This window comes from Ptychodera flava, chromosome 22, assembly GCF_041260155.1.
Source record: "Ptychodera flava strain L36383 chromosome 22, AS_Pfla_20210202, whole genome shotgun sequence".
Lineage (NCBI taxonomy): Eukaryota > Metazoa > Hemichordata > Enteropneusta > Ptychoderidae > Ptychodera > Ptychodera flava.
This window is the reverse complement of record NC_091949.1, coordinates 16,611,343-16,625,228: the sequence shown is the minus strand read 5'-3', so window position 1 is coordinate 16,625,228 and position 13,886 is coordinate 16,611,343. Positions and strand designations below refer to the sequence as shown.

The 13,886-nt window shown below is 36.0% G+C and overlaps 1 protein-coding gene across 2 annotated transcripts; it reads right to left on the bottom strand.

Annotated features, from left to right (window-relative positions):
* Nucleotides 1-2,215: 2,215 nt before the first annotated feature.
* LOC139122814 (cadherin-related family member 1-like) lies at nt 2,216-13,246 on the bottom strand. Of its 2 annotated transcripts, none has more exons than XM_070688577.1 (14): nt 13,150-13,246; nt 11,120-11,211; nt 10,748-10,852; nt 10,051-10,196; nt 9,697-9,750; nt 8,206-8,301; nt 7,812-7,907; nt 7,199-7,321; nt 5,109-5,240; nt 4,931-5,006; nt 4,541-4,665; nt 3,701-3,895; nt 2,745-2,909; nt 2,216-2,437 (listed from the first exon to the last, which is right to left on the bottom strand). In XM_070688577.1, the coding sequence occupies exons 2-14, from the start codon at nt 11,163-11,165 to the stop codon at nt 2,315-2,317; spliced, it is 1,482 nt and encodes a 493-aa protein (XP_070544678.1). In that variant the 5' UTR covers nt 11,166-11,211; nt 13,150-13,246; the 3' UTR covers nt 2,216-2,314. The 2 variants fall into 2 exon arrangements, with proteins under 2 accessions (XP_070544678.1, XP_070544679.1); XM_070688578.1 differs by lacking the exon at nt 13,150-13,246 and adding an exon at nt 11,617-11,771.
* Nucleotides 13,247-13,886: the final 640 nt, after the last annotated feature.

Sequence of the window (13,886 nt, the reverse complement as noted above, 5' to 3'; positions counted from 1 at the left end):
ATTCATGTTTTAGTTTCGCCAGGTTTTCTTCTCTGATCCGAAAAATACAACTGTTGAATCACCATTTTTAGCTCACGTGTGTAAACACGTGGGCTATTGTCATAGCGATGTCTGTCTGTCTGTCCGTGTGTGTGTGTGTGTGTGTTAGTGTGTGTGTGTGTGTCTGTCTGTCTGTCTGTTTACACGATAACTCAAAAACGCCTGAACGGATTCAAGTCAGATTTGGTACACAGGTACCATATGCTACTTGCAAGAACTGATTAGATTTTGGTTAGTGTGGCTTGCATATTAATGAAGTTATGCAATATCGTTTTTTTTTCCGTACAATGGTTTCCCTATGGAGACGGTAATGACAGTGTAGACATATATCAAAAAATACTGCACAAAATTTCATGAAACTTTTCACAGATGACAATCTCAGAACATTATGATGATGCTGTGAGTGTCATGTCAATTACCTTCTCATTTGCATATTTAATGAACTTTTGTTATTAGTGAGATAACTCTGAAATTACTGCACCAAACTTGATGATACTTGCAACAAATATTGATCTGATATATATCTAATTATACTTAGAAGCATTGGGCAGTGTCAATTTAATAAATAGGTCATTTGCATATTTTATGAAGTTTTGTAATTAGTCATATTACTCCGATATAACTTCACCAAATGTGATGAAATCTGCTGCAGATACTGATCCGACTGATATCTAACTGTAGTGTAAAGCATTAAGTAGTGTAAAATTAATTAAGGGTTCATTTGCATATTTAATGAACTTTGTAATTAGATATATAATTCTGAAATTACGGCACCCAAGTCTTTGAAATTTGGTACAGATATTGTTTTGATAAATATCTAATTGTACTGAGAAGCATTTGGCAGTGTCAAGTTAACAAATAGGTCATTTGCATATTTTATGAAGTTTTGTAATTAGTGATATAACTCCAAAATAACTGCACCAAATGTGATGAAATCTGTTGCAGATACTGATCCGACAGATATCTAATTGTGGCGTAGAGCATTTACTTGTGTGAAGTTAATTAAGGGTTTATTTGCATATTTAATGAACTTTGTTATTAGTGAGATAACTCTGAAATTACTACACCAAACTTAATGATACTTGCAATAAATATTGATCTGATATATATCTAATTATATTTAGAAGCATTGGGCAGTGTCAAGTTAATAAATAGATCATTTGCATATTTTATGAAGTTTTGTAATTAGTCATATAACTCCGATATAACTTCACCAAATGTGATGAAATCTGCTGCAGATACTGATCTGACTGATATCTAATTGTAGTGTAAAGCATTAAGAAGTGTGAAATTAATTAAGGGTTCATTTGCATATTTAGTGAACTTTGTAATTAGATATATAATTCTGAAATTACGGCACCCAAGTCTTTGAAATTTGGTACAGATACTGTTTTGATAAATATCTAATTGTACTGAGAAGCATTTGGCAGTGTCAAGTTAACAAATAGGTCATTTGCATATTTTATGAAGTTTTGTAATGAGTGACATAACTCCAAAATAACTGCCACCAAATGTGATGAAATCTGTTGCAGATACTGATCCGACAGATATCTAATTGTGGTGTAGAGCAATTACTTGAGTGAAGTTAATTAAGGGTTTATTTGCATATTTAATGAACTTTGTAATTAGTGATATTACTCCAAAATTACAGCGTTAAATTTGATGAAACTTGCTACAGATGTTGATCTGATGGATATCTAATTGTCCCATGAAGCATTGAGCAGTGTCAAGTTAATTAACAGCTCATTTGCATATTAAATAAAGTTTTGTAATTAGTGATTAAAATCTGAGAGTACTGTGCGATGTTGAAAAAACCTGCTTCATTTAGTGATAACATATATCTTATTGTTCTGTGAAGCGTACTACTATTAATGAACCTGTTGTAAAACACGTGAGCATATTCAGTTCATATCTGGTTTATATATCATTAGTTGTTATTAACATAAAAAATTCTTGTGCAAAATAGCGGCAAAAATGTGACATTTGTATTGTAGGATACTTATCGCCACATACCCTAAATTTTTAGTTAACACCCCTCTAGTAGATACATTAGAAAGCCGCCATGTTGTCATGGTATTATCTCCCTTTCAATGTCGAAAGTTATCTCCCTTTCAATGTTCAAGTACATTTTTGCCATGGAGTAAAAATAAACAAATCAGAAATTGAGAAAGGCAACCGTGTTTCTATTTATATTTATTAAATCACATCTTAGCTTAAACGCACTAGATTTTGTTCAACAAGCGATAAGAGGAGGATTTAATGGCGTTCGTGTAATTTACAATGTTGAAAATAATTTATGCAGTTTGTAAGTACTAATGCATGGGAATGGAATCACGTCGATCGTTACGTCTGCTGTACTGTTGAACTTTTCAGTTGTATGTGTTTCTTCCGCATAGATCTGAGGAGGAATAAAACTTAATATCATTGGCTCTGATTATTATCAATATTTTGTAATGCATAGAATATGTGATAGAAATACTATGGCTCTTGGAAAGGATATGCATGCCTAAATATATCTGTAAGAACTCAATATTGTCTCTTCAAAATCATAGCATTGCAGACCTACTTTTATTTTCCACATTTTCACTTCGCACCTCTCTCTCTCTCTCTCTCTCTCTCTCTCTCTCTCTCTCTCTCTCTCAACATTACTCTTCTGCTACATAGGGAATATTCATGACATTTTATTAAATGCTAAAAATACAAACCTTGAAGTGAAAACTGGGGTATTTTGAAATGTCCAAGAACAGCTCATTCTGCACCCTTATGACAACATAGGCTTTATTGAGAGCAGTCACTGGCGTAACGTAAAATGCCAGCTCAGCTTCACACTCGTCCCCTACGAGCTGAATTTGGAATCGTCCATTGTCAAACTGTAATAAGTATTGAAGGAGCATTAGGAAATGTACGTGCATTTATTTATACATTCATTTAAGACAGCATGCTAAAGTATGACTGTTTCACGACTCTGGGTTATGAAGTTTTTACAGACAGAAAACCGTTTGTTCTTGGATGTCAAGTTCCATGTGTCTGCTACAGATGAGGATCTTACATGCATCAATAGTTCGGAACATCAAAGCCGACAGTGAAGAGAAGTGGACACAAGAGGCGTTTCAAATTAATCACATGTAACTTAGGGAGTTGTCGAGGTAAGAGCCATGGAGAGAGTAATACATGCTAGAAACCGGCGGTCTGTCAGGGACTCGGGGGCACTCACCCCCGTTTTTGGCACGCTAGAGTCCGTTTGCTTTTTTCGCTGTCAAAAGTCTACACTGGCAGAAAAATGAGGACTAAAACCGCGGGATATATGTGTGCATATACTCTTCCTCTAGTAGTGACTCCCTCCGAACCCATTCTGAGCCCTAGAAATCCTGTTAGGTTCTTACCCTAAGGTTTGTCTCCACTATCCTCGTGTCTATTTTATCCGCAAGGTAGTGGAGGTACAGAGACCGTTTTCATTAACTTTTTGTGAGTCAACAAATGATATATTTGTCGGCTAAACAAAAATGCCAAGATCTCTTTACTTTTGAAACTTCTGAGACACTGTCACTTGGAGCTTTTATACCTTCAGTAAAAGAATTCATACAAAAGGAACCGCATGGTCGAGCTGTACAGTGAACCATAACTGTTTGTATGTCCTGTATAAATGTTGAATTGTACATACCTCGTCGGGATCCTCAATTTGTATGTCAATATTCGCGATCACTGAATGTTTTGGTGATTGTTCCCCTATTTCTCCGAAGTAATGGTCCTTCTCGAACGCTGGCGGCATATCATTGACATCGTCTATCATGACAGCAACTGTCGTGGAGCTAGTGGTTGCGTTCAATGTTTGGTTGTAAAAGTCAATTTCCTGTGCCTATGAAACAATAGATGTGACCCTTTTAGCTTATGTTGGCTGATTACAAAAAATATAAAAATAATGTCATTGTCTTCCTAATTGCCTCTGCTTGAGGGTCAATTGATGGACAAGAAATTTGATGATAAAAAGCAGTGTTCTTGTTTACTTTTTTAGGTACATCGTACAGAAATACTCACTGATTTTGCAGAAATACTCATTGATTTTAAGCGGTTCGGTCTACTTTGTGTAAATTTAAACAAGTTTAGTCCCCAAAACACGTAGGAAGATTATTAAGATAGAGGCAGCGCAGAGCTCTAAAGCAAAGGACTTTATAGTGTATATAAAGAAAATGTGTTGCTGACCATAAAACTTCTCATTCAGATTCTTCTGTACAGAAAGGAATAATACACAATCTTGCCATTGTACCTGAAATCTGGCATCACTTCTTGAATATTCTTTACAAAATGACTTTTAATTCCATCATTCCTAGTCTTTTGTGAAAGTTTCAAAGAAATGGCAGTATTCCAAAGATGATTTTTGTGTATCTGTACGTGCTAACCATAGGAACTGGGCGATACTGCACTACCATGTGTAGTCCCCTACTATAAAGGTGTTTTTCTATAAACTCTACCGTTTTCGTGAAGACAAAAAGCTTATACATACTATAACGGTGAAAACTATCGGGAATTCATCTTCAGTCATCGACTCTCTGTCAAACATCACCTTCGTCCGTATTATTCCCCTTGAAGGTGATCCATGAACCGTCTCGATCCAGAAGTCAGTGTTGTCTGTAAGACAAAAAATTTACATTACGGCACAATTCAGACAGTAGTGGAAAGGAACAAACATGTCATTATGCTATTATGCGGCAGCATTATATATTCTTTCAACAATTGCATGATCGTGTCAAATCACCGATCATTTCATGCGTGTTATTTAGAAAATTGGCGTTCCCTGAACTTAGAAGGGTAAAAATAAGACCATGACTTTAAATTCAGGTAAAAAGATGTGTTTATAAAATTACCTCATTTTCCATTTCAGGGAATTACCTACCAGGTATTATGAATTCTATATCTTGAGGTGTGGCTATATCTCCATCAACAGCCTGGACTTCAAGAGCGGTTGTATTCTACAAAATCCAATGTGAAAAGCTTTACTGAGAAAGTCTGCCCTTCAGATTCCTAAAACTCATATTTATTTCGAGATATTACAACAACCTTGTATAGCTCACCTCTGGTTTATTTTCTTTCAGTTTCGCGGAATATGAATGGAAAATAAATCTAGGTGGCGTATCTTGAACATCACCAACAGTGACTGTCACAGTTGCTGAACTTGACAGTGGTCCTGGATCCACACCAAGGTCCTACATCGTCAGTGAGTGATAAACAAATAAACGAAAAAAATTAAAAGAAACGAAAATAAATAAGTAAATAATATCAATAAAAAGCACAGCTATATAAATATCAATTAGTATTTCCGAAATTGATATTTACAACAGAGATGAAATGTGTACGGTATAAATACATAGCATTAATATATATATATATATATATATATATATATATATATATATAACACATTTAAACATAATTATATAAACATATATGCATATATGTATTTATAATATATACATATTTACTTACACATTTTTATTCACATATAAATTTTATGTATTCTATGACATAATATATTATAACAAACTCACAACAATATGAAGGAGAACAATACATGATTTTATTATTTTTGATTATATCACAGAGAAACACCCCATAGACAGAGTGGCAACACTTGCGTGCCTTTTGTTCCATGGTCGTCTCGGTAGACTATTGGCTTTTCATATTAAAATGAGCTTCAAAGGTGTTAAACTTTTTAGGCTTTGTTTGTGATTGATAATTACACGAGATTATGCGAGAAATACGACGAGATGGCATCGTACTGCCAGTCGCGTAGCAACCATAGTTACTTTGTGAGCTCTCAGGTCAGAAACACTGCTTCACGCCAATCAAAACATAACACGCCAGCAGTTTCATAAACATGTCCTTCCTTGACGCACGTGTAAAAGAGGGTATGACTGACCGTAAACCATTGAGTAAAACCAGACAGTATCGATAAAAGACTTTCAAATTTGGTTTAAGGTGAAGTACTACGAATTACGTCAAAATTAAGTTGTGGTGTCATTTCTTGAAACTTTGCACAAATATTCTTTGAAGTTGTGTAAGTGCAAAAATGAAATAAAAAATGGGGGTCACCACGCTTGTTTCCATGGAAACGGACGTTAAAATGGCGCCGTTAGAAATAAATAAAAATGATATAAAATGACTTAAACTAAAGAAAGCAATTATAAAACGCTTAGCGAATGAGTTAATTTTAATAAATACCAAGACTTAAGATTCATATCTATCGAATGTATAGTTTTCATGATGTTTGTGAAGAAATTTTAACATAAGTATCGATTACAAAATGACGATATCGAAATTATATCACTACATAATTTTCGAACTTTCTTCCTGTCGCTTTGAATGGTGTCATTTTGACCAAACTTGGCGAATAAACTCCTGACATAATACCATTTAGTTTAAACTTTTAATAAAAGGGTGTCACCACGCTACTTTTTACAATATCTCCAGGTGAATGGGTAATTTGCGCCATGTAAATGGGAGAGAAATGCTAATTTTTCGCTCATATTGAATAAAAACCAGCTTCCTAGGGGGTCAAAATATGACAAGGTTATAGGTCACATGTATTTCTAAGACACTGGGTCAAAAAATTGGGTAAAAGCGCAATTTCAACAATGACAGGTAATGTTAAATACATGCGGCTACACAAATAACCCATTTGCGGCAGGCTGGAGTTTAATCTGCGCAGAAACGTTCTAAAGCGTGTGCGCGTCCGAATTCGTCGCCCTTTACCTTAAATACACTCATTATATATTCATAAAAATATGAGAGGAATTTTTAAAACGGTAAAACTCACTTTCCTGAAGCTCAAAACACTCCCATTTTCGCCAGCACGTCAATTCTGCTCAGCACCACACGAAAACAACAACACAAACTTTGCCGAACATACTTTCGCTTAACAATTGGCGAAAATCCGAAAATTACCGAAGGATTCATGGTCGGCACTCTTCGGAAAAGAGAGGCGAGAGCAACCTGAGGCGAGGCGAACATGGATGGGTTACGTAACCGCTTCACGCCTTAAACAATACCCGTTGCCACTCTATCTATCTTTCTCTATGATTATATAGATAGCATTGTTAATGAACTTACTAGCATGAAATGCAATAAAAATACTAAATGCCACATAACCATGAAAAAGACATACCGTTGCCACGACGACAGGTTTATATCCTTTCTCAGTTTCAAAGTCAAGGGTACTATTAAGAATGAGGTATGCTATCGTACTATTATTTGGGTCGGTCATCAAATCAAACATTCCTTGTGAATCCTGGAAAGGGAATTCGAGTTTCGTTCAATATCTTAGGTCTAATGTTTCCTCATTTAGTCGGGGACAGTTCCGGAAGAGAAAAGCAAGCAAGCAAGCAAGTCAAGTGGATATTCGTAAACACAGACAACTTTTGCTGGGTTTGATTTAGTTGAAATAGCCGAGAAGTGTCCACGTTTAAGCAGTCTTCATATTGTCAGACTTTATCACCCACTTAAAAGACTCATGAGCCCAATGCTGTTACACTCTCGTTGGATAATACCGAGGTCCACATGCAATAATTTTATCATCATATTGCAAGGCAACTGAATCTATGTTTTCGGCTATTCTTTAATGATAGCAAAAAAAAGATAAGATACTAACTTGTTGTCTATTAATTAAGGTAGTAATAAAGTATAGACTGTTTTATGAACACTTCGTCCATTAAACGGTATTTGAAAGTTTCATTGTCTACATTTCGTCACAAAAAAGACAGTAATTATCACCCCCTTACTTCAGTCTCCTCGAGATGGAAAACAAAATGACCACTCTGGCCAGAATCAGAATCAGTCGCTGATACCGTCTGTACTGTAGTACCGACAGTCTCATCCTGAAAACGAATTAATGAACATTGTGTTAATAAGTGCATCCATATTACGTACATTTGTATTCTTAAATACATGCTCATTTTGTAGAGATATGTACTATTGCACAATCAATGCAACTGGCATCAATATGCTGTAACAGTTCAAGCTTGTTTTATCTCTACATCTGCACATTTACGTTTTGTTAACGTCGTTTCAACGTTGAAAGGTATGTAAAATTTGCACATTGAAATCCTCCGACGGATCGGTCTTACTTTTTCGGATCATGGTCGGATAGCATGACATATTAAAATACACCCGTACCTCCGGGACGAACGTTGAATATGGAGTACCGATAAATTCCGGTGCATTTTCATTAACTTCCCCTGTAGTGACATATACAATAACATCTTCTTCAACCTATTCATGAAAAGATTTAAAACATCTGCTTCAAGGATTGTTCATCCACAAATGAACACATACAGGTCTGGAGCTTGCCTTGGTATTTCAGTGCATCACTTTTGCCACATGAGAGATATTGGAGCCCAGCTTTCTTCTTTCTGTGCCATAGCGTTTTAGGATTTTTTAAAAACTTTAATATATTGACGGTGCAGACCTCTAAGAAGAATCTTTGCATAAAAAATGCAGAGACTGATATTGGCATGGAAATGTTATTGAGTTACTTGTCTTTCATGTAACTTACCAAAAGATGACAATGACAATGAATTAGAAAACAGACAATGTGAAGTGAACATACAGTCATTTGGTGTCGGGATACGATGATATGAAAAGCACATCTGATATCACTTGGCCAACTTGCAAATTACTTGAAAGATACCAGAGAACGATATATTAAGGTAGTATGCACCTCGAAATTGAAAGACTTAAACTTTTGCTCTAACTTTCCTTAAGGAATCTTTAAACCATTCTCTTTCAAAGTCAAGAATAAAAACAATGGGTCACCAAGCAAATTTTGGTACTAGAGAAACAAATTACCCAAGATTTACCGATATTAGAAATTCAAAATGGCCGCCATCCCTGTGTTAACTCTATGGAGAAAAATAAAAAAATTCGAATTTCGAAAAACTAAGCCGGTGAAAATTTTCTTTTACCAAGAGCTTTAAAATGAACCCCCACATGTGGTATATCAGAAGAGAATTGTAAAAGTTAGAGAGTCTGAATGTCTGTCCCCAAGGTGCATTCTACCTTAAATAAGAGAGATACAGATTCGACGGGAAAAAAACACCTTCACAAGTTACTAGAAGGTTGGTGGTACGGTTTAAAATAGTAATCTTGAAGGTTGATTTAACATCAGTTTATTTGTGACCACTAGATCTATCAAATCTATCTTACTCTCAGGAGATAAATTTTATCTTGAAAAGATTCCCATTTGACTTAGCGTGGTTTTCATTTTCGGAATAACAATGACTTTGCCCTTTGTGCGAACATTTTAGCAACGTCATTTGGCATGCAAACACCAGCAACAAAGTGTAGGCGATGTACACAAAGTTGACAAACCCGATCGGATATCCAATTTTATGACTGCGATTAGTGTTATTGAAAACTGACTGACGGTTAGTCTAGGGTTGATATGCGCCATTGGTAAATTTTCTAATAATAGGTAAATAACTCTGAACGCCTTTCTCTCCATTCTATGCAAAGGCTTTATACGCAAGGTACTTGACATCTTCGTAGTTTTCAAGGTGGAAACAAAGTGAAATCTAGACGCAGTCACCATGTTTATACGCATAAGTCACGAAGTCTTCCATGGCTAAATCCTATGAAATGAATACGCAAAGTTAAAAGTATACTCACTGGTGTATTCAAGCCATCGTTTAAAAACCACGTGACGTGGTGGCTTGCGGCTGTCTGGCAATAAAGTTAAATGTCATTAAAATTCTTGTCAACGCTGTATCATATTTATGTACAAAATGATCCATGAACGAGTTGAATACGGCAGCTATGGAACCACATACTCAGTAATGTGTATCAAAGAATCGCTTGTTGCAAAAAGTAATATGCAAAATATATTGGTGATACAGCGATGATATTTCACAGAGTCACAACATGCTGGAACGTTAACATTGCTCTTGTATGCTGTTTCCTATTACATTCAGAAACTTAGTAGGTTCATGTACTTGAGGGAAAAAAACTCGCTTTAAACCTTACCTCATAGTCAAGTTCCCTTTTAAGAAATACCGCTGCATGAGTGTCATTCTGATTGCAAACGTCGAAGAAAGTTGAACCAGCGCTTAAACTGAAGGTCACGGGGTCACCGTCAGGATCTTCAGCTATGAGGGTGTACATACGATCACCTGTAAATGATGATGATATGATTACGTCACCGTATCTAATATTTGTAAGCGTCAATTGATGAAAACTTTAAGTTGTACGTTCGTGCCCTTTGTATTTGTATGTTCATTTGCACTTATAAATATTCATTCACACACTGAATGTATGTATGTATGTATGTATATATGTATGTATATGTATGTATGTATGTATGTATGTATGTATCTATCTATCTATCTATCTATCTATCTATCTATCTATCTATCTATCTATCTATGTATCTAAATCTATCTATCTATCAATCTATCTATCTATCTATCTATCTATCTATCATCTATCTATCTATCTATCCCTATCTGCTATATATCTATCTATCTGTAATCTATCTATGTATTTATCTATGTATCTATGTGTGTATCTAGCTACGTATATATCTATGTATGTATGCTGATATCAAACTTTATAAGCTTTTCAACTTGAAATTGTAATTGACAGAGCCAACAGTTCACAATTCTTCGAGCGCAGCTCCCTGTATCATAGACCATGCCATTCAAAAAGTTGTTTCATGACTCACCGACTGGGAAATCTTCTGGAAACTGCTCCTCGTCCATGTTGTAGTACTTCTGAGGGTTTGTATCTGGTATCTGGGCGAACCGAGGTGGCAAGTTACCCTCTACGTCTTCATGTTGTACATAGTAGAAGATATAGATACCGTGATTGAATGATGAAATAAGTAAGTAACCATGCATAATAAAATGAGCAAACTTAATAACCAAAAAAGTAACCACTTTCACTTGTTAGGTTGACCATGGCTGGCTCTCCTTCATAGCGAATTCTGGTATATTTAAATAGAGACCGATGTAACAGTTCTGTGAAAATACTGTTTTCATGATTTCATATCGAGCCTCCGTACATGTAAGCTGTTTTATGTGAAATTTACACTTACCTATCGTATATTCCAGCACAATTAGCAACAAAATAAGAAATTTCATGATGATTTTTGTTGGCCTGAAGCTCTCTCAAGCTCGGAAATGTTTTCTGAAAGATGATCATTATAATATTAAGTATGTTTCTACCTATCATCCGTGATGACATACTTTTGTATCGTGGTATATTCGGTATATTTTGTGACAGTGTTTATGTCGCCCTTGCATGTTTGTTCGTAGAAAACTTACTAAAAAGAAATGTTTTTGTTTCCCATCCTCTAGCTCATTTCATTACAGGCAGGGGATGGTGGAATCGGGGCGAGGTGGATGAACTTTTACAAAATGGTTACGGAGACGGGTCAATTTGTACAATATACATTTTGAAAAGGGGGTTAATACCACCATGGAAATCACGCTACTTTGAAGGCTAGAATGAATGGCAGACACGTCCATCATGCTATAACATAAAACCACTTTGACAGGTGGCAAGCAGATTACACAGTTTATCGTAACTTACATCTAGTTTTTAGTATTCTTGGTCTATGTATCATCTTCAGTTCTTGTTCGACTCCCAACAGCAGGACGAAATGCCAAGATTTTAGCTTCCCAACAAATGTAATGTGTGTGCATGTAACATCGTTATTGTCCAAAAGTGCATTCAAGTTCAGACTTGAATGATCAACAATTACAATGCACGTGCCACACTAACATATGGAGGCTATGTTTACCATCAATACGCTGAATATTTTAGAATTTTTTTTAGGGGGGGAGGGGGACTAGAACAAGAAAGTGGAGTTAACTGCGCAGAGGAAAACTCTGAAAAAAAGTTATAGATAATGTTCACGGTGCAAAGTTATGTGGTTGTGCCCGTAAATTCCAGCGCAACATCTTGGTGGCACACCATGATTAAATAAGGCCTATAATCATTTAATTTAATGAATGGAATCACATCAATAAGTTTGACCGGGGTCACATTTTACAATTGATGTATTGCGGAGGGTTGGGTCATATTTATACTTTGAGGGGGGTGGTCACTTGTACATTTCTTTCTTTTCTTAAATTCCACTGCCAACCTCCCTCGTAAATAATGACAGCTCCCTAAATGGTTCGATGACTGCTGCGTTCTCACGAAAACATTCTGTTTTGCTATTGTTATCAGATGGCGAGTTGTCCTGGGGCAAGGACGTGGTATACGACGTCAAATACATGTCAGTTTTGAGCATTCGGGTTTTCTTATTTTTTTAAGTGTATGGAGATCTGAATTCTATTCTCTGATCAGAAAAGTGATCAACCTTTCTCGACCTCAGTAAATGACGTCCTTGTTCAGTGTACGGATCACATTTTGGCAAATTAGGTTCTCGAGATGAAAGGGCGCCCTGACCTTAACTCAGAGCTTCTGTCGTAATTCAAAAGGGATTATCTTAAAGCTTGCTCGAGTAAAGTATATGTCAAAATCCTGACCAAACTTTCATTGTTGGGGAATCTATTACTTAAAAGGACATCGTCAGTTTGTGCATATGCATCACTATATTTTGGCCATTCGCTCCTGTTAAACTGTATCTCAATGTTTTTCAGTAAACGTCAGTTGTTCATAAAGTCCCTGATAAATGGACATTTGACGGATTATCGATAACTTGGTGTAAACAATGAAATGTAAAGTCCTTATTACCATCTGACGTTTTCGCACATGTTGATTGACATGGAAAACGAAAATGGAGCGGCCGCCATCGTTTCCATTAATTGCCTCACCAAACCTACATATTTCAAAATCAGGTTTACTGTTCATCTGAAAAAAAACTCCCCTTCTTCCTTATATCTCTGTAATATTTAGTTTACTTGACTAAAAATAGTGACACGCCTCGGCAATTTAGAGAAACAGTTGTATAGTATACTCGTTTCCACTATTTCAACACTGGCGACTTAGGTCTACATATCAGAAGCTAACTTTTAAAGTGAAAATTTCCTGATGGAACAGCTCTCAATGTTACATATCAGGCTGATAATATTAGTTAAAATGCTTACATCAACTATATAACTCTTTCTAACCTACCTTAGTATATATCCTGTAACCCAAACTTCAGGTCATCATTAATGTCCACCGACATGCGATATAAACATGTATGTTACAATCTTTTCCCCGCCCTCTGTTTAATGGATAACTACTCTTTTTATATCAGATACGGTTCGCCGTTGGTTATGAATTATTAATGGTGCGAGTTTGACATGGAATAACGGCAGATTGACACGGTCTGTGAGAACTTTTCAAAAAGTGCGATCCATGCTACATCGTCGCACCGGTATATAAAGTAACGTAAACATTGGTTTTGAACAACGTCTTCGCAGATACTGATAACAGACTACAGATACCCCCTTCGGCAGTGTGTGTGTTGTAATGGAAGGCGCATAATCGATGCAACCTTTGTTCATTTTTAAAAATCAACCCATGTAAATGGTCCTCATTCGTGGCATGTATACGACAAAGGTTGACGAATCATACATGGTGATCTTACAACAGGATCTTCTGATTTTTGTTTGCAAAGTTCTGTCAGGCCTTTAAGGGGTGTTGGATTAACCACTTTTGAAAGGTAATCTTTCTGATCTATCGCTTGTTGGGATTCATTTTAAAGCTCTGGGTGTAAGAAACATTAAAACCATCTTCGTTTTTGAAAATCGACAAGTTCATTTTTCTCCATAATGTTAACACAGGGATGGCGGCCATTTTGAATTTCAAATATCGATAAATCTTGAGCGATTTGATTTCTCTAGTACCAAATTTGCACGATAATC